Genomic DNA, 21858 nt, shown 5'->3' with positions numbered 1-21858 from the left:
CCACGCTCCGATCCGTAGAACGCCAGTTTTCTTTTTCCTGATAACGACGTCCTCTTGAGTAGTCCCTGCCCGGAGATCCGAATGGGGGACTATTTTACCTCCGGAATATTTTACCCAAGAGGACGCCATCATCATTTAATCATACAGTAAAGCTGCATGTCCTCGGGAAAAATTACGGCTGTAGTTTCCCCTTGCTTTCAGCCGTTCGCAGTACCAGAACAGCAAGGCCATTTTGGTTAGTGTTACAGGGCCAGATCAGTCAATCATCCAGACTGTTGCCCCTGCAACTACTGAAAAGGCTGCTGCCCCTCTTCAGGAACCACACGTTTGTCTGGCCTCTCAACAGATACCCCTCCGTTGTGGTTGCACCTACGGTACGGCTATCTGTAAATATTTATGTCAGGAGTCTTGATTATCCGAACCAATTAGGGGACATGGATGTGCGGAAAAACGGTTTATTCGAAAACCTGAACTGTTTGCCTTTATTTACCAATTTACTATTTAAAACTACATATATTTATAACAACATGAGTCTCTTTTATTGTTACAAAGGCTAGTACAGTAGGAACATATGTAGTACAGCATAGCAAACAAAAATGCATTTTTCGTGTACAGTACATAAACATGGAACGCTTTAAAAAAACTTTAATTTTGGTCTGTCTAAGCAAGCCCATCCACTTACGAGCAGCTAAGTGATTCACATTTGTGATGACAGCTATCTGCTACTGGTCACTCTCACCTTGAACTTCGGACAATCGCAAGGCAGTTTCTAAACAAGTAAAAGTTCAGAAGCAGCCGATAGATCTTCATTTTCTTTTTCTGGGCTGCTAGTTGATTAGATGCTTTGGGCGTCATCTTCACCAGGGACATGGTTTACAATTTCGCAATCCTACATGATTTGGTGCCCTGGATCTGAGTCGTCGACACTCGTCCATTCTTGATCGTCTTTTTCCTGACATGCATGAGAATCGAATTTTTTTAGTACACTGGGCATTTCGGACATATCATTCTGTCCGTAATTTTCAATTTGACCTGGGGAGTTTTGCTCTGGATCCAAAATTTTATTCCAGGCTTTTTTCAAATTCTGTTCCTTTACACTGTCCCATGCTGTTCCGATCATGTAGGACGCATCTTTCAAATCAATAATTTTATGATTTCTTAACAGAGTTTCTTCACCTTCTTCAACTTACGTGACAGATCATCTCTGTAACACCGTTCGGTAGTCTCAATAAAGCGTTGATCTCTGGACAGTAATAAGGAGGTTACTTAGGTCCTTACCACATTAAAGCGTGTGAGTAAGATATATCTATAAGTTAATAACAGACACTGAGGCGACAAATGTCATGCGATACCTCGTAATATCGTGTGAGCCTCCTTTTGCCCGACGTAGTGCAGCAACTCGACATAGCATCGACTCAACAAGTCACCAGAAGTCTCCTGCAGAAATATTGAGCCATGCTGCCTCTGATTTCGAAAGTGGTGCCGGTGCAGGATTGTTTGCACGAACTGACCTCTCGACTGTGTTTCCCCGTGACATGACATCCGTGTTTGGGAACATGGAATCCATGAATAGCTGCAAATGGTCTCCAAATAGCCGAAGATAACCATTTCCAGTCAATGATCGGTTCAGTCGGACCAGAATACCCAGTCAGCTCCATGAAAACACATCCCACAAACTGGAGCCACCGACAGCTTTCACAGTGCCTTGTTGACAACTTGCGTTCATGGCTTGCATGGGTCTGCACCGCACTCGAATCCTACCTTCATCTCTTACCAATTGGAATCGGGAAACATCTGACCAGGTCGCAGTTTTCCAGTCGTCTAAGGTCGAACCAATATGGTCACGAGCCCAGGAGAGGCATTGCAGGTGACGTCGTTCTGTTAGCAAAAGCGCCGCGTCGAACGTCTGATGCCTCAGCCCGTTAACGCCAAATTTCGCCGCACTGTCCTAAGGGATTCGTTCGTCGTACGTCCTACATTGATTTCTGCGGTTATTTCACGCAGTGTTGCTTGTCTGTTAACACCGACAACTCTATGCTAACGCTGCAAACACTGTCGGCCACTGCGTTGTCCGTGGCGAGAGGTAATGTCTGAAATTCGACGTTCTCGGCACACTACTGACACTGTGGATCTCGAAGTGTTGAACGCCCTAGTGATTTACGAAATGGGATGTCCCATTCGTCTAGCTCCAACTGCCATTCCGCGTTCACCGTCCGTTAATTCCTGTCGTGTGAATCACGTCGGAAACCTTTTCACGTGAATCATCTGAGTACAAACGACAGCTCTGACGACGCACTGCCCTTTCATTCCTCTTGTGTATGAGATACTATCGTCATCTGTGTATGTGAATATCGGTATCCCATGACTTTTGTCACCTCAGTATAGATATCTATGTGATATTGCTCATATGCTCGTGTGTTATTAGAAACTGGCACGTGACATGTGCTTCTGCTGCGAATGAATGTTAACTTCACGCTCAAGTTAAACTATACGAATGGGTTCGACATATTTTACAGTTTTTTCGTGGTATTTGGTACATAGCATGCTGGCGCTGAAGTGTGACGTGGACTAACAAATTTCATAAAACTTTTTCCGTCGAAAATAACAGCTTCGAGAAGTAATCCCTGTTACAGTAGCATGACCTGGAAACTTACTCGCAATTTTCTCAAAATTTTCTCCGAAGCGCCCTCCCCCTGCAGCTCCTAACGCAGATTGTCTGTAAAATTCGATTGCCACGATATATCACCCACATTGGATGCATACTTTCAGCCATATTATTTCACATTAGGATTCTGTTATAACCTCACTCGACAGTATAGGGTTTTTGACGACGGTAAATCCGCCGCTACCATTGGCGTCGAGCTTATTCTTGCGAGATATATTCCAATCTGAACGTAGTATTTCGCTGGTATTTACTTCTTGCTTCAGAAAATTTTCTGCTACAAGTAGTTTTAAAATGCGAAATGTGACATTGTGATTAAGTGGCTTAGTTGTTTCTAACGTGGGCACACAAGCCTGGAAGATTAGTTCAGAAGTGGCTACCCATCATCTCTCAACCATGAACTGCGAACTGTCAATTAAGTTTTATTATAACGAAACAGAATACGTACACTGCATTGCTGCAAAATTCACTGCCTCAGGATCGATATAATTTTCTGAGCACCTTGTCGTGAGACAGAACTAATTAGAGTACAGAATAATCTTATATGTGAGCACTGTAACTTACTATAAGCAAGTGAAGACTTCAGTGAGTGAGAGTAAATAACATATTTAGGTAATGAAATGAGCGTTATGCTTGTATATATCAGTGTTGTTTCGACTAATTTTGGTGTAAAGAAATTATTTTCAATTTAAAGGCAGTTCTTTTTTCCGCATGAAAACAGTTGTAACACTAAATAAATGCGCTCCGTTCCCATTATATGTATGTCTAGTCTTCCATTCCTCCTTCAACGCCTCTTTCTGTGATGTTTTCGCGTATGTGCTTTACTTGCATTATTATTTTGTTGCAGCGTCTGTCTATTCACAGTACTGTTACTTATCTTACGCCTTCCATTAATTTTGCACTTCTATTCTGAGTAATTTTTCACTTGCGTTATCGAGTATGTCGGTTGCTGCAAAATTCACTGCCTCAGGATCGATATAATTTTCTGAGCACCTTGTCGTTAGACAGAACTAATTAGAGTACAGAATAATCTTTTTTCAACTTCTGATACCGGTCTGCGCTCCACGAGGTGTTATCGCTAGTAGACATTTTATTCACCTTTATGTTTTGCCTACCAAGGAAGAATGGGTTATACGTCCCATCGACAACAAGATCATCAAAGACGGAACAGAGGATGTGATAGTAACTTGAAAATGCCCTCTTCAGGACCACCATTCCGGTATTCGCGTTAATCGATTTAGAGAAACCATAAAAAACGTAATTACAAATGCCCAGAAGGGGATTTTAACCCCGCTCTTCCCGAATGAGAATGTGCTAACCGTTCCGCCACCTCGCCTTATCTCTCGTTTACTCTTAAAGTAACTATTCTCTTTAATTACTTTTTTATTTTATTGGGGTAGAAGTATTTTTATAAGCCAAGTAAATGCCTTTATGTTCAAGAAGGGCGTTCCTCTTTCCTAAAATGCAGTGTACGTATTCTGTACACTAGGTAACTGCTCGACTATAATCTACAGATCAGCAACGTTTAGTCGTTTCCTGATGCTTGTACGGTCTGTGATGGAATTAAATGTATTTTCAGTACATGACAGAGATCGAAGGTGCTTAACAACTCTGTCACAAGTGCCGTTTGTGCTTGTGTTTTGTATTTTTCCTGACCTAGATTTTAGATATGGTGGAACTGTGGTCACTTCTGTAGATGACAGCACGCATGTGTTGCATCCTAAAGGCACTGCCAAGCGGCCGGTGAGTACGCAATGTGCACTGATTCTACTGTAGTATTGTACCATATATGCAGGGTGTTTCACTAAATGTGTTTGCCTCTGTAAGTTACGAAGTAATAGGCGACGAAAATATTTGCTGCGGTATGTCACCATAAGAAACGTTACACTGCCTGCGGAGCTATGAATATAGTTTATTGTGTTATTATCCAAAGAGTTACAGCAAAATTATACAATTTTTAAATGGAACAATAGTTGTGTCTATCATGCACTAGAATCAGTAACACCATCTGTTTATACATCAATTTATGGTTCAAATGGCTCTGAGCACTATGGGACTCAACTGCTGAGGTCATTAGTCCCCTAGAACTTAGAACTAGTTAAACCTAACTAACCTAAGGACATCACAAACATCCATGCCCGAGGCAGGATTCGAACCTGCGACCGTAGCGGTCTTGCGGTTCCAGACTGCAGCGCCTTTAACCGCACGGCCACTTCGGCCGGCTACATCAATTTAAATTACATTCCTATCACCTTTAGTTTGGGAGCTAAAACTCTTCAAAGTTTCAGGGGCAGATACCACAAACGCTGCGCATAACGCAATGCGCCTTCTAAATGTGGTGCGGCCGAGTTGTAACGTCGCCGGTGTCGCGGAGCGAGAAGCTTCCTCGATGCGCTGTTAGAATGCCGCACACGGCCGTATACCCGACAGTTCGAGCCACACAAACAAATGGGGCTCAATATACCACAGTTACTGGCATCTGATGAAGATGGCATACACGAACAACGAGTACGATGACATGTTGCTGATGCTCGGCGAGTGCCGACACGATGCCACTGAAGCGGCCATGGCGTACGCTGTGAGATATTCTAAGCGAAGAGAACAGGCAGCTTTGTAATGCGCCGCAGTAACAGACGAAGAACTGCAAGAAGTGAGAAGACGGAGGTGTTTGTTTTAGCTGCAGTACACCACGATCCTCATGTCAGCTTACGAGCCGTTACTGTAGTCGCCGGTGTCAGTCTCACATCTGTGTGGCGTATAGTACACGGTCAAAGGTTTCACCCGTACTGCCTGTCACTGACCCAGCAGCTGCATGGGAACAATTTCCGTGCGAGAGCTACATTCTGTGAATGGGCCATGCGTAATTTCACGCTGGAGTCTTTACAAGGTGTTATGTCCTCTGATGAGTCCACGTTCACAAATTATGGTGCAGTGAATCGCCATAACGTGCACTACTGAGCCGTAGACAATCCTCGGTGGGTCCGACCTGTCGACCGTCTACGTAGGTGGTCTATTAATGTATGGTGTGGAATCCTTGGGCATGAATTCATCGGTCCACACTGCTTCCCAGGTACACTGACAGCTGAGTTATATCGCGCGTTTATAGTCGACAGTTTGGGTGGTCTCCTTGAAACATGTGTGTCTACACACGAGAATCCATATGTGGATTCAGCACGGTGGTCACACAGCCCATTCTGCGCGTGCTGTTGTGGAAGAACTAAACAACAGGTTTGCAGGAAGGTGGTTGGGGCGCCATGGTCCTCATTCACTGCCCGCAAGGTGCCCGATTTAACACCATTAGATTCATTTTTGGGGGGATATCTAAAGGGTCGTGTTTATGTCACTGAGCCCACATCCCCAGATGATCTGAAACGGCGCATCGAGGACGCATGTTGCTCCGTGACACCGGCGATGTTACATCTCGTCCGCAGATCCTTTAGAAGGCGCATTGCATTGTGCATTCCGGAACATGGACACACATGTGAACATCTCATTTAAATCAACTCCCCACCGCCAGAACATCCATCACCCACCACACAGCCATGTATTATGTACAGCGTGTGGTATCAGCCCCTGAAACTTTAAAGGGTTGTAGCTCCCAGACTAAAAGTGATAGGAATGTAATTTAAATTGATCTATACACAGTTGGTGTTACTGATTCCAGTTCATGATAGAAACAACTATTGTTCTATTTAAGAAATTGTATCTTTTTGCTGTAACTCTTTGGATAATGCCACTATGAACTAAGTTCATAGCTCCACAGACAGTGTAACGTTTCTTATAGTGACCTTCCACAATAAATATTTCCGTCGCCTGTTACTTCGTAACTAAAGAGGCAAACGCATTTAGTGAAACACCGTGTATATTAACTGCATGTTTTAGTATTAGTGTATTAAGAAAATGTTGATAACTTCGATAAAGCTTGGCCAAAGTCACTTATTTTAGAATTTTTTTCTTGAGTTAACATACATCAGTCATTTACAAAACATTCAGTCTGTTTGTTTCCTTCAGCTTAATGATGATAATATGAAAGCATTTGGCATAGGCTGCCCTGCATTACAGTTATGTTATGTGGGAACAGAATCAGCTTGGGTAATCGACATACCTTGCAGTGCAGACTACATCTCAGAGGCAAGAAATAGTGTTTCCAGTCCAGAGGTATGGGCCACCTTACACAACAGATGTGTTGTGTTGGAGGAGTGTCGGTGTACCTTATCGATCTGCTTTGCAGGGCAACCTACATGTCAGGGACAAAAGAAAGCATTACAGTGTAGTGGAAGTGGCTTTCAGGGTTTAGATGTGTGTATAGGCTTGGCAGGGGGATGGTTGACATAGAGGGGAGGCAGGAGGGTGTGGATTGGGATAGAGAAGGGAAGAAGAGATGTACAAGGAGAGGGAGAGGAGGAGATGTGCAGAGAGGTGGGTGTTGGACACAAAAAAGGGGATATGGGGAGATGGTTAGGGGAAGATGGCGAGGCAGACTGTGATGGACAGAGAAAAGGGGTTTTGGAGGAGATGGGCAGACAGAGGGGCAGAGGGGAGGCAGGGAGGATTGACACACACACACACACACACACACACACACACACAGAGAGAGAGAGAGAGAGAGAGAGAGAGAGAGAGAGAGAGAGAGAGAGAGAGAGAGGGAGGGAGGTGAGGATGTGATATAGAGAGAGGACAACAGTGAGCTGGTGAGCTGCACAGTGCACAGAGAGAATGGGGAGGAGTAAATAGACAGAGAGAGGGATGTGGAGAGTACAACAGAAAGAGGGATGGAGGAGATTGTCAGAGAGAGGAGGAGGTTGTTGGTTGTTTTTGGGGGGAAGGAGACCAGACAGCGAGGTCATCGGTCTCATCGGATTAGGGAAGGAAGTCGGCCGTGCCCTTTGAAAGGAACCATCCCGGCATTTGCCTGGAGCGATTTAGGGAAATCACGGAAAACCTAAATCAGGATGGCCGGACGCGGGATTGAACCGTCGTCCTTCCGAATGCGAGTCCAGTGTGCTAACCACTGCGCCACCTCGCTCGGTAGAGGAGGAGGAAGGGGTGATGGAGGAGGCAGGGGGAAGGTACAGAGGGCTAGTGAGTGAGTGGAAAACAAAGACGGGGCGGAGGAGATGGACAGAGGAGGGGGTAGTGTTGTAAGGGGAGGAATGCGTTGTTGGCGAGAGGTGGGAAGAGATGGGCAAAGAGAGAAGGAAGAAAGGGAGAACAGAGGGAGTGGGGAGGAGGAAATGGACATATACAGGTGCGAGGACAAGGTAGGGAGAGAGATGGGAGTAGGAAGAGGTGTACACAAGGGGGGGGGGAGGAGATGTTTGTCGAACGCGTTCGTGAGTGCAGCCATGGGGAAAAGGCTAGTCGAATATATGAAGTTGCATATGAAATCGTTATTCAAATAGGCCATTATTAATTTTGAGTGCAATCTACTGACAATGTGATACATAGCTGAAAGTGGGTTACTGTTGAGTAAGGACACTGCAAGTCAAATTATGACAATCATCATTAGCAGATGACTTGTAGAGTTTCGAAATCTATATTATTGTGTAGAGTAGAAATTGCAGAAATTGTGACTGCTGCCTCTATCGCTAGGAGAAAATATTCATGTAACGCATACATTATGATATCTTTAGTTACAACTTTCTTTAGTGTAAAATTATTGCATGTGACCGGAAGTGGAGAATCAGTTTGACTCCTTATTCTGGAACATTGTGTCAGTCGTTACCGATTTAGAAGTTGCCTAACCGTTCCACATCTATAGATGAGTTGAAAGATTTTTTCTTTCACACATCAACATATGTGATCTTTCCACTGGTGTCGGATTTACATGAAAGGTATAAAAGAGTGCAAGATCACAACTGGAAACGAGATTAGTCCTGGAAAATGTAAAGACTTGCACCAACTTTGAGGCTGGCCTGTGTGGCCGATCGGTTCTAGGCGCTTCAGTCTGGAACCGCACGACCGCTACGGTCGCAGGTTCGAATCCTGCCTCGGGCATGGACGTGTGTGATGTCCTTAGGTTAGTTAGGTTTAAGTAGTTCTAAGTTCTAGAGGACTGATGACCTCCAATGTTAAGTCCCATAGTGCTCAGAGCCATTTTTTTGAACCAACTTTGAATTTGCTGTGATAAATGGCAGCTATTATTACACGTGGATATCTGCAAGATAATACGCATAACGAAGAGAAAGATTCGATAATTTCGGATTAGAGGTTTAGTGGTAGGCATCTGGAGCACTTCACATGCAACTATTACGGGCGATGATCCTAAAGCGGAGGTAATGATTACGTGTGTTATCTTTGGATGAAGTCCCCTTGTTGCTGATTTTTGAAATGCTAATTTTATCATTGTAATCGTACCAACTGAAATGGTTCCAACCATCTTAAGGGGAAATTTAACAGATCCTTCTTTCATTCAGTGGTTTTTTATGGCGTAGAATGTTGGGCAGCAACGACAAAACATGTAAAAATGCTGCTTGGAGACGAAAATGTTCAGTAGTTACGCGGATGTAACAAGGGTGAATCACGATAAAATGAACATGTAAAGGAACGAATGAGAGTGACAAAATTAAAATGTACAAATGTGTGTGAATTCCTAAGGGATCAAACTGCTGAGGTCATCGGTCCCTAGGCTTACACAATACTTAAACTAACTTATGCTAAGAACACCACACACACACACACACACACACACACACCACACACACACACACACACACACATTTCCGAGGGAGGACTCGAACCTCCGGCGGGAGGGGCCGCGCAGTCCGTGACATGGCGCCTCGAACCGCACGGCCACTCCGCGCGGTGAGAGTGATAAGAATCATCACCAAATTAAGAACAACACACCTCAGTTGTTATGGGGACATCACCAGAAGTGACGGAATTCGCTGCCTTAAACCCCTGGTAGCGCTTGCTCTGCAGGAAGTTGCGACGGCAAACAATCAAACCAGAGACTTCGCATAAATGTGAGAGACACGTCATGAAATTCGAATGTAACGCTGATGAAGTGAGATTCAGACTACACTTAAGGCAGTGATTTTTATTAACTATTTCTGTTATTGAGCAGTTTGTACCCTGAATGTGATGAAAATCTTGTTTTTATAGAAGTTTTGTTTGTTATCGTTCTGAAACAACCATCACTGCAGCACAGCTATAGACAGGGTGGTTGAGCTAGCTCTACCTAGGAATTTTATGAAGGCTGCAACACCTTCGAATACCACATGTGAGATTTTCATATTCTCTCACTTGCTATATGCAACTATTAGTGGTACAGAAAAAAATTGATCAGGACCTATTGTAAAAAATTTAGTATAGTTGAATTTTATACTGGGATACGTTTTCGTTAGAGGCCATAGTTCTCGAATTATTCAAGAAAAATTTACAAAAGTGACCATCAAACGCATTTTTGTTGAATAACTCCAGCGAAAACGTACACCATTACAAAATTTAACTACATTCAGTTTCATTCTAAAAGGTCCTGTTCATTTTCTCCGTAGTACCAATAGTTTGTGCTTAGCAAGTGAGAGTATGTGAAATTTCGCGCGTGGTTTTTGAAGGCGCTGTGCGTTGCATAAAACCGATAGGTGCAGCCAGTTGAATCCCCCCATATATGATGTTGCTGGCCTCGAACACATAGCACTTAATAGGAACGTAGTTTTCTGAAGATGGATGAAATTATTCGTGTTTGTAAATTATTACAACAGATTTTTAATTTTTTTTCCTTTAATGGTGAGTAAGGGAATTACAACGTGACAGATTATGACCAAAGTAGAATGGATATAAAATGCACACTGACAGTAGTAAGAAAAGCGATTATCAAAACAAGGAAGTTGTTATCTAATATAAATGTAAGTGCTTGAAAGTCTTCTGTGAGAGTGTTTGTCTGGGGTTTAGCCTTGTACGGAAGTGGACGATAAACAGTTCAGGCAGGAATGGAATAGAAGCTGTTGAAATATGGCGCTACAGGAGAACATTGAAAATTAAATTAATAGATGAAGAAGAATATACGATGGGCGTTCAGTAACTAATGCAGCATATTTTTTTCTCGGCCAATTTCCGTAAAAAAAATGGTTCAAATGGCTCTGAGCACTATGGGACTCAACTGCCGGCCGAAGTGGCCGAGCGGTTCTAGGCGCTAGAGTCTGGAACTGCGCTGCTGCTACGGTCGCAGGTTCGAATCCTGCCTCGGGCATGGATGTGTGTGATGTCCTTAGGTTAGTTAGGTTTAACTAGTTCTAAGTTCTAGGGGACTAATGACCTCAGAAGTTAAGTCCCTTAGTGCTCAGAGCCATTTGAACCATTTTTGAACTCAACTTCTGAGGTTATCAGTCCCCTAGAACTTAGAACTAGTTAAACCTAACTAACCTAAGGACATCACACACATCCATGCCCGAGACAGGATTCGAACCTGCGACCGTAGCGATCGCGTGGTTCCAGACTGTAGCACCTAGAACCGCTCGGCCACTCCAGCCGGCCGTAAAAAAACCGAATGTGTTATGGGACATCGTGAGATACTCCCACATCAGCCCATATAGTTTCATGAATTTCCGATAAGTGGTGGCGCTATACGTAGCCTTAAGAATGGTGTCTGGAACGGAGGTGTGTTCCAGGCTGAGAGCTGTCATTGATTTGTTTTGGCATTCATAGGCGCCTGTGGAATGTCTATGGAGACCTGCCAGTGAACAAAAGCACGATGAGTCGGTGTGCGAAGTGTGTGCACTTGTAATATTCGCAACTAGGGCGAGCAAACCTGTCCGATCTCCCACGTGTCGGTCGGACGCACACAACTGAGACTCTTGCAATGTTCGAACGTGCGTACACTCTCATTCGACGTGATCGACGGATCATAATCAAATACCTCACCGTTTAATTGGACGTCTCTGTTGGTAGTGCTGCGCACTGGAGAGGAGCTCAAAAAACTTTGCTGGACCGTTCTTTCACACCCACCCCACTAGAGCCAGCATCTCGCGCCTTTCGACTTTCATCTGTTTGGCACAATGAGGATGCACTCCACAAAAAACAATACGTGGATCACGGGGAGGTTATTGATGCAGCAAGACGTTGGCTCCGAAGTTCAAATGGTTCAAATGGCTCTGAGCACTATGCGACTTAACTTCTCAGGTCATCAGTCGCCTAGAACTTAGAACTAATTAAACCTAACTAACCTAAGGACATCACACACATCCATGCCCGAGGCAGGATTCGAACCTGCGACCGTAGCGGTCACGCTGTTCCAGACTGAAGCGCCTTTAACCGCACGGCCACACCGGCCGGCGGGCTCCGAAGTTGACCAGTGGAGTGGTACCAACGGGGCATAAGGCCCTCCAAGTAAGGTGGCTTAAGCCCCTCACATTGAACGTATATAATATTAAAAAACAGCGTTTCGTAGCCAAAAGAGTGAGAAATAATATGGCACATTGGAATCCTCAATAAAACCAACCTGCTTTCCGGAAAAAGTTTTGCATTATTTATTAAACGCCCCTCGCCTCTCATAATTGTGGAAAAAAGAAGTTTATTGTAGAACTTGACTAAAGGGAGGGATTAGCTTACGTGACACAGCCTAGGGCTTCAAGGAACCATCAGTATGGTAATGGCGGGAAATGTAGGGGTGAACATTGTAGAGGGAGACGAAGACTTGATTGCTGTAAGGTTTAAATTGGTGTAGGTTGCTGGGTTATGCAAAGGTGAAGAGGCTTGTAGAAGACAGACTAGCGCGAAGCACTTCGCCAAACCAGACTTAGGACAGAAGGCGACAGAAGTAACAACAATCACCATCTTCATTTTTTACTACTCGTTCACGTTTTCGAATGTTCTGTCATAATGCCTACAAACACTTCAACTTTTTCGAAAACGCGTTGTAATCCACTGGTTTTTGTTAATTAAAACAGATTGCAGATGTGACATTGCACAGTGTGTGGTCGGGGCGCGTCGTGTGTAGACTTGATGTAACCGGAGCACAGTTGACGTGCTACATGGAACGTGGCTCAGCATGTACGGCGACATAACAACAACACGCGACATAATCAGTGTGAGAATCACGTCCAGCTGTGTTTCGTGCCCTTTTTCCTTTTTTAGTTCATCATATTGGTTGCTGGCTGGCTCCTGCTAATCTCCGCTATTCGGCCGGACAGAATTTGAAATACAAATTAAGCAGTTTTTGTGCGTCACTTGTTATATTAAAATTACGAGGCGAAAAACCGTTAAATTTAATGCCTCATATTCTAGCGAGCGTTGTTGTTCTAAGCCATGATTGTGCTGTTAATGTGGTCCTTTGTTCGTGGTCATCGTTAGAGTAACAATTGTCATGATGATGTCAGTCTGTACGGAATAAGCTTCTGGCAGTGGAGATGTGATTTTAGATCATGGGTGGGTTATGTAGTTCAGGAGAACTAAACAGGAAAAGTTACGTGACATGGGGGAAACAGGACAATTTGAAACATCGAAAAATCGGATGAGGCTGGGGACAAAGCAAAGCAGACATGTATGCTTCGTCGTGTACGGCTATAGAATGATAGATTGTAGCTAATAGATGAAAAATACTATCGATATCCAACTTGCATGAACCGAGTTAAAATTCTCGAGCTTTCGACAGCTGTACTGCCATCGTTGTCATAGTTGAACCACTGGCTTCAGGAAACAGACATCCTCTTCATATGTGTTAATTACACATGAAGAGGATACGTAGCAATTCCAAAAGTTAGTAGTTTCAACTCCTGGAGACGATGGCGGTGAGGCCGGCCGAGGTGGCCGAGCGGTTCTAGGCGCTACAGTCTGGAACCGCGCGACCGCTGCGGTCGGAAGTTTAAATCCTGCCTCGGTCATGGATGTGTGTGATGTCCTTAGGTTAGTTAGGTTTAATTAGTTCTAAGTTCTAGGGGACTGATGACCTTAGAAGTTAAGTCCCATAGGGCTCAGAGCCATTTGAACCATTTGATGGCGGTGAGAGGTGTCGCAATCTCAAGAATTTTAATTAGGTTTACATGGCTTGCAAACCAAGAATATTTTCTTCAGTCATGCCACTGCTAAAAATTCAGGGGTACAGTAGCGGTTGGTTTTCTGCGACACTGAAGGGAACCTATTTCTAGCTTACGCTGTCACATATATTGGTAATATCATGTAAAGCAGACGTATTGTGGCAATCATTTGGTGCTCGAAAAGGTGGATTACCTCCAAAGTTTTCCGGAAGTTTTGAAAATTGGTATTTCTATTGATTTTTAATTGCTGATTTCGCATTTTCACTTAGCCACCTCTTATCTTTGCAGCTCGTGTCAGCGTATTTTAAGATGACACCCCCAAAGCAGTTTTTTGACAATGTCTCCTTTCTGCATCGTTTTACGGTGAAAACAGTTATGTAATAAATAGACTAGAGAAAATTTTCTTTCATTTATGTGGTAAACTTTTTTTACCGTAGCTTGAAATTGACGTGCCGCAGGTAGAAAAGGACACCACACCTCGGCATTGGGGATCCCCCTTCTACGGAACATCTAGTGACAGAGCTCAAACATTGTGCGTGAATCGTCAGTACGAGTCTATCGTTCTATAATATCGTTCGCATTTTTAAACACATGGCTTGTAAAGAAATGAATTGTTTTATATCTCAAAATCCATTTAATGGAAATGAGGCAACTGAATTGAAGGGAAAAAGAATTGGAGACATCTCGTATGGCAAGTGTTCGAAAGAAAGGACAACAAGTGCAAACTCTTGGAGGGACAGAGATCGATAGTAGTTCACAATGTGTGTCGAAAACGCTACAGTAATGAGAGATTAATCTCTACATGAGATGAACAAATAGAGAAAGTGTATGAGGATATTGAAAGGGTAATGCAGTATGTAAAGGGGGACGAAAATCTAATAGTCATGGGCGGCTGGAATGCAGTTGTAGGGGAAGGAGTAGAAGAAAAGGTTACAGGAGAATATGGGCTTGGGACAAGGAATGAAAGAGGAGAAAGACTAATTGAGTTCTGTAACAAGTTTCAGCTAGTAATAGCGAATACCCTGTTCAAGAATCACAAGAGGAGGAGGTATACTTGGAAAAGGCCGGGAGATACGGGAAGATTTCAATTAGATTACATCATGGTCAGACAGAGATTCCGAAATCAGATACTGGATTGTAAGGCGTACCCAGGAGCAGATATAGACTCAGATCACAATATAGTAGTGATGAAGAGTAGGCTGAAGTTCAAGACATTAATCGGGAAGAATCAATACGCAAAGAAGTGGGATACGGAAGTACTAAGGAATGACGAGATACATTTGAAGTTCTCTAACGCTATAGATACAGCAATAAGGAATAGCGCAGTAGGCAGTACAGTTGAAGAGGAATGGACATCTCTAAAAAGGGCCATCACAGAAGTTGGGAAGGAAAACATAGGTACAAAGATGCGAAGAAACCATGGGTAACAGAAGAAATGCTTCAGTTGACTGATGAAAGGAGGAAGTACAAACATGTTCCGGGAAAATCCGGAGTACAGAAATACAAGTCGCTGAGGAATGAAATAAATAGGAAGTGTAGGGAAGCTAAGACGAAATGGCTGCAGGAAAAATGTGAAGACATCGAAAAAGATATGATTGTCTGAAGGACAGACTCAGCATACAGGAAAGTCAAAACAAACTTTGGTGACATTAAAAGCAACGGTGGTAACATTAAGAGTGCAACGGGAATTCCACTGTTAAATGCAGAGGAGAGAGCAGATAGGTGGAAAGAATACATTGAAAGCCTCTATGAGGGTGAAGATTTGTCTGACGTGATAGAAGAAGAAACAGGAGTCGATTTAGAAGAGATAGGGGATCCAGTATTAGAATCGGGATTTAAAAGAGCTTTGGAGGACTTACGGTCAAATAAGGCAGAAGGGATAGATAACATTCCATCAGAATTTCTAAAATCATTGGGGGAAGTGGCAGCAAAACGACTATTCACTTTGGTGTGCAGAATATATGAGTCTGGCGATATACCATCTCACTTTCGGAAAAGCGTCATCCACACAATTCCGAAGACGGCAAGAGCTGACAAGTGCGAGAATTATCGCACAATCAGCTTAACAGCTCATGCATCGAAGCTGCTTACAAGAATAATATACAGAAGAATGAAAAAGAAAATTGAGAATGCGCTAGGTGACGATCAGTTTGGCTTTAGGAAAAGTAAAGGGACGAGAGAGGCAATTCTGACGTTACGGCTAATAATGGAAGCAAGGCTAAAGAAAAATGAAGACACTTTCATAGGATTTGTCGACCTGCAAAAAGCGTTCGACAATATAAAATGGTGCAAGCTGTTCGAGATTCTGAAAAAAATATTGGTAAGCTATAGGGAGAGACGGGTCATATACAATATGTACAACAACCAGGAGGGAATAATAAGAGTGGACGATCAAGAACAAAGTGCTCGTATTAAGAAGGGTGTAAGACAAGGCTGTAGCCTTTCGCCCCTACTCTTCAATCTGTACATCGAGGAAGCAATGATGGAAATAAAAGAAAGGTTCAGGAGTGGAATTAAAATACAAGGTGAAAGGATATCAATGATACGATTCGCTGATGACATTGCTATCCTGAGTGAAAGTGAAGAAGAATTGAATGATCTGCTGAACGGAATGAACAGTCTAATGAGTAGACAGTATGGTTTGAGAGTAAATCGGAGAAAGACGAAGGTAGTGAGAAGTAGTAGAAATGAGAACAGCGAGAAACTTAACATCAGGATTGATGGTCACGAAGTCAATGAAGTTAAGGAATTCTGCTACCTAGGCAGTAAAATAACCAATGACGGACGGAGCAAGGAGGACATCAAAAGCAGACTCACTATGGCAAAAAAGGCATTTCTGGCCAAGAGAAGACTACTAATATCAAATACCGGCCTTAATTTGAGGAAGAAATTTCTGAGGATGTACGTCTGGAGTACAGCATTGTATGGTAGTGAAACATGGACTGTGGGAAAACCGGAACAGAAGAGAATCGAAGCATTTGAGATGTGGTGCTATAGACGAATGTTGAAAATTAGGTGGACTGATAAGGTAAGGAATGAGGAGGTTCTACGCAGAATCGGAGAGGAAAGGAATATGTGGAAAACACTGATAAGGAGAAGGAACAGGACGATAGGACATCTGCTAAGACATGAGGGAATGACTTCCATGGTACTAGAGGGAGCTGTAGAGGGAAAAAACTGCAGAGGAAGACAGAGATTGGAATGCGGGAAGCAAATAATTGAGGACGTAGGTTGCAAGTGCTACTCTGAGATGAAGAGGTTAGCACAGGAAAGGAATTCGTGGCGGGCCGCATCAAACCAGTCAGTAGACTGATGAAAAAAAAAAAAAAATCTACATTTTTCCGTAGAGGAAGCGATGTTGCACCTTCTCATTCACAACAGATCCACTGACCCAGCATTCTCATTCAAGAGATCACTGAGATAACAGTAGCGAAACAAGAACAGGCGCACTTGTGCGATCGTACTGCTGCCTATATATTTTTCGTAAATTATCGATGAAACGCAGCATTTCAGAACTTTCTAGAGCTCGTAATGATGACTGAGGTCGAGCGATTGCCGAGTGTCTCGAGCATGGTTTGGTCGCGGTCGATGCACAGTATAACTCGGGCATGAAAAAATTGTACTGCCGAATGGACAAATTAACAGAAGAGGTCCATATTCAAACGCAATCGATACTGCAGTGTTACTGCTTATCTCGAGCATAATGCTCTGGATGAAATGATGCCAAAACTGAAAACGATTACCACCACAAATAAAAACTGTGACAGTGCTCAAGAAATATGGTGATGACAGTTTGATTGCCTTCGCTGCCAATGAGGCTCCTGTTGTTTGTTTCCGAAAAACAGGGTATGAGTCGTTGATGGAAGCCTGATATAACCAAAAAATCTGCAAGAAGACGGAAGAACGTCGGCATATTGTAAAGACAACTGCAGCAATCAGTCTAGAGGACATTCGCTCCATAGTCTACGGGTCAAAATATTATCCTCAGACAGATATTTTCTTTTTAAGAAACTGAGTCAGATATACCTGAAACTTTATGCTTTTTCCTGGATGATTTGATGTTGAAGCACAAACATGCATCTCTTGATAAATGGAACAAAAGGAGTATTGCTCTCATATATTACGTAATTGCCGTACGCCGAAGGGATGCTTTTTTGAAGTTTAAGCTACAATATGCTTATCTGCGGATATCACAAAGTAAAAATACGAAATGAGCACGTCGAAATCAATAAAAATACCAATTTTTAAAACTCTGGGAAAAAATTTCCCGATAGAACTACCAAATGACTTAACTGCGTTGAGAGTATTGGATCGCCACGACAGACAGTTTTATATGGACAGTCCCATCAGTTGTTCGCATTTTTCAGGCGTTCGATTTCGTGCTTTAACACTTTTGGGACACTGTTTAAATTGACAGCTAGTGACACGGTTGCTACATGGGAAACTACCTCTTTTTTAAATATAGTTAACTTAAACAAAAGATACAGTGATTCAACCCAAGAACAGTCGCATGCCGCATCCGTATGGAATGCAATACCACCCGCCTTTCTGAAACTTATGTGAAACTACATAGACTTTTTCTCTTTATTAAAGGGAGTGAAATACACTGGATTTCATGTTTCCGCAACATTTCTCATGTGGAGCAGATGATTATAACAGTCCGGGAGAGATGCACGACACATCAGCGACACGTGCAGCTAGAATAAATAAGAAGATCGCCTGTCGCAGAGCAGTGCCTCGAGTTATTATACGACGACACCACTGTTGCTGCGGGACAGCTTAGTTAAGCAGTCTGTCGAAAGGAAGATGTCGCTACAACCAAATAAACAGCAGGGGAGAGAGAGGCAGGTGGTTTCCAATTAAAACAATACTTGGGATCCAGAACCAATTTTATTAAGATATCAGTTGTGACTCATGTCGCTCTATGTCCTAAGCTGAAGGCTTGAGGAATATGCTGCAACCCCCCTACATATCGCTCCCATAGGGACCGTGAGAATATGAATAAATAATTACAGGACGTACAGAGGCATTTAAACATTCATTCTGCGCTCCATACAAGAATGGAAGGGGAAGAATCCTTAGTAACTGGTATAATGTGAAATACTCTGTGCCATGCACTTCCCAGTGCTTTACAGAGTATGGATGTAGATTTGGAGGCAACTGTCAGTGAGCAGATCTAGTGTAGGCCTAAGTGTTCCGGGATTGCGCAAGTGTCTCAGCATACTCCCTTTCCACACATGTTATCGTCTCTACAGAGCTCTGGACTACTTCACCAGATATTATCTATGACATATTTTGCAAAATGGTTCAAATGGCTTCGAGCACTATGGGACTTAACATCTATGGTCATCAGTCCCCTAGAACTTAGAACTACTTAAACCTAACTAACCTAAGGACAGCACACAGCACCCAGCCATCACGAGGCAGAGAAAATCCCTGACCCCGCCGGGAATCGAACCCGGGAACCCGGGCGTGGGAAGCGAGAACGCTACCGCACGACCACGAGATGCGGGCACATATTTTGCATGTTCTGTGTCTACCCCTACTATCTTTACCCTCTAGTGCTCCATCCAGATCAGACTCTTACATGGACTTCATTCATTCCGTTCTTTTTATTACTTCATTTTTCATTTGATCAGTATATGTAAATTCTACCGTTCTTCCATATCACATCATCTCAAATGCGTCCCGCTGCTCACTCAGGAGTTTTTGTGGTCCACGTTCACTGCTGTGGTCCAGATGTAGGGTTACTCACTCCTGTGTGGTTCCCACTGTTGTTGTTAAGCAAGACATTATTCTAGGTTATAATAAGTTTCATTACATTTGTCTCTGTGTTTTTTTTTTTTAAGCCATACTATCCTGTCTCCGCCTTTCTGCTGGTACGCCAAGTCTTCCTTACATTTGCCTGTAAGAGCTATGTCGTTTGCGCTGATACCCGGGGAACGGTCGTTTCTGTTGATAGCTATCTATCGAGTACGTGAAGTAGAAGGTAACAGTTCGGAAAGGAAAGAGGAAGTAAATGAAGATGAGATGGAGGATATGATACCTCGAGGAGAATTTGAGAGACGAAGGAAGACCTAAGTTGAGACAAAGCCTTGATATAGTCGATAATTCTTCAGAATTATTGAGATCCGTGGAACGGGCAGCCATGACAAAACTATTCCGTCTGGTGCGCCAGATACATGAGACAGGCGAAATAACCTGACTTCAAGACGAACGTAATTATTTCAGTACCAAAGAAGGCAGGTGCTAACAGGTGTGAATATTACCGAACTGTCAGTTGGACGAGTCATGGTTCCCAAATACTGACACGAATTATTTTCAGAAGAATGGGAAAACTGGTAGAGGCACCTCGGAGAACATCGGTTTGTGTTCGATGAAGTGTAGGAATACGTTAGGCAGTAGTGTGTGACCCTACAACTTATCTTAGAAGACAGGTTAAAGAAACAATAATCTACATTTATAGTGGATTTAGAGAAAGTTTGTGACAGTGTTGACTGGACTAGTCTCTTCGAAGTTCTGAAAATAGTAGGGATAAACTACAGAAACCAGACTGCTTTTATAAGAGTTGTAGAACATGAAAGAGAGGCACTGATTGAGAAGAGATTGAGGTAAGGTTGTACCCCATCCCCGATGTTATTCAATCTATGCATTGAGTAAGAAGTAAAGGAAACCAAGGAGAAATGTGGGGAAGAAATTAAAGTTCAGGAACAGAAATAATAATTTTCAGTTTTGCCGACGACATTGAAATTCTATTGGAAACAATAAAGGACTTGGAAGTATAGTAAAACAGAACGCATAGTGTTTTGTAAAGAGATTGTTAGATGAACATCAAGAAAAGTTGAACTAGAGTCATGGCATGTGCTTGAATTAAATCAGGCGATGCTGAGGGAAATGCAAAGTCTCATGGTGCATTTTTAGTAATTTTTTTAACAACTAAGTACAGCAGTTGTGCATGACATACAGTTTTTTTATTTTTTCAATGTAATATTTAAACATAATATTTGACCATGAAAACCTCTTACATTGCGTCGTGTATCCCTTATGCAATGGTTGATATGCCGCATGTCGCAAAACTGCACCGTTTTTTAAGTGAACACACACACACACACACACACACACACACACACACACACACACACATACATACATTTTTGGTTATGGTTATAAACATGTTGTGGAGTGAAGAAAAAACGATGAAGTGTTAATAGTACTTTTTAGTGATATCTTATTTATGTGTCTAAGTAGTTCACTGGTTTAAATAACTGGTTTACTTATTGTTTACGTTAAAAACATCATTTTATTTACAAATTAGGTATACGTATTTTGTATCCGGCGAATAGGTTTTAACTTGCTGACCAATATACATATATATATGTATGTATGGGGTATTGAATATATTGTGCATTGATCTTCATGAGACTGTAAGACCACCCTAAAAATGCATCAAAGTCATTTGAACTACAACACAAACAAAACGGAAAAGTTTTTGTTTGTTTAAAACTATTATTTGATTTGTGGGACATGTATCACTAACGAAAAAATGTGTGGCATACGTACCGGATTTTCTTGCGGCTTGTGTACCGATCTGTAGAGGAGAGACACCACAACCTTATACATTCGTGACCTCAATAGCGAAGGTGGCTGCTCCAGGCTCAAAACACGCCCAGTGGAACTTACATTTGGAAATATTTGACTATTCAGCATACACTGAGAACTAATGGTGACGCTGAAAAAGGTTTTGAAGGGATGTTCATAGACCTACCTCAGTTATTACCCCAAAGCTTGTGTAAAAGTTACTCGCTCAAAACGCACACACTTTTATTACGGCCTGACGTCCACTGAGCACCTGCAGTTTCGGTATTTGCCGAAATTATGAGGGTGTGCTCAGTCTAACTATGCGGCGCGTCTCCCGGATTTACCCTTATTTTTCTCTTATTGAGAAATGGCGCAACGTTCATTGTTGATGGTGGCGGGTATTCTTCCTACTGCATCTGATACGCATGTAAAAAGAATACAATGGTTTCAGAATAAATTTGGATCCTGAAGTTTTTACCATTTACGAGCCGTTGTAATATAACAGCACCATCAGTTCAGTGCGGCCTGTATCTAACAAAAGCGAGAGCAGCAGGTCAAAGTTCAAAGACGATGACCAGATCATAAGTAATTTGTACATGCTCAGAATGATCGCAAGTCACTGTTAAATGATCCGCAAATAATCTC

General features: G+C 42.8%; 1 protein-coding gene across 2 annotated transcripts in view; it reads left to right on the top strand.

Annotated features, from left to right (window-relative positions):
* LOC124605280 (DNA ligase 3) overlaps nt 1–21858 on the top strand; it is a 640740-nt gene that overhangs the window by 568950 nt on the left and 49932 nt on the right. For both annotated transcript variants that reach the window (XM_047136859.1, XM_047136858.1), the window contains exon 22: nt 4330–4405. In XM_047136859.1, the coding sequence (XP_046992815.1) occupies nt 4330–4405 (76 nt within the window). The remainder of the gene's footprint in view (nt 1–4329; nt 4406–21858) is intronic.

Source organism: Schistocerca americana, chromosome 3 (genome assembly GCF_021461395.2).
Source record: "Schistocerca americana isolate TAMUIC-IGC-003095 chromosome 3, iqSchAmer2.1, whole genome shotgun sequence".
In the NCBI taxonomy this organism is placed as follows: Eukaryota; Metazoa; Arthropoda; class Insecta; order Orthoptera; family Acrididae; genus Schistocerca; species Schistocerca americana.
This window is presented reverse-complemented; position numbering and strand designations above follow the sequence as displayed.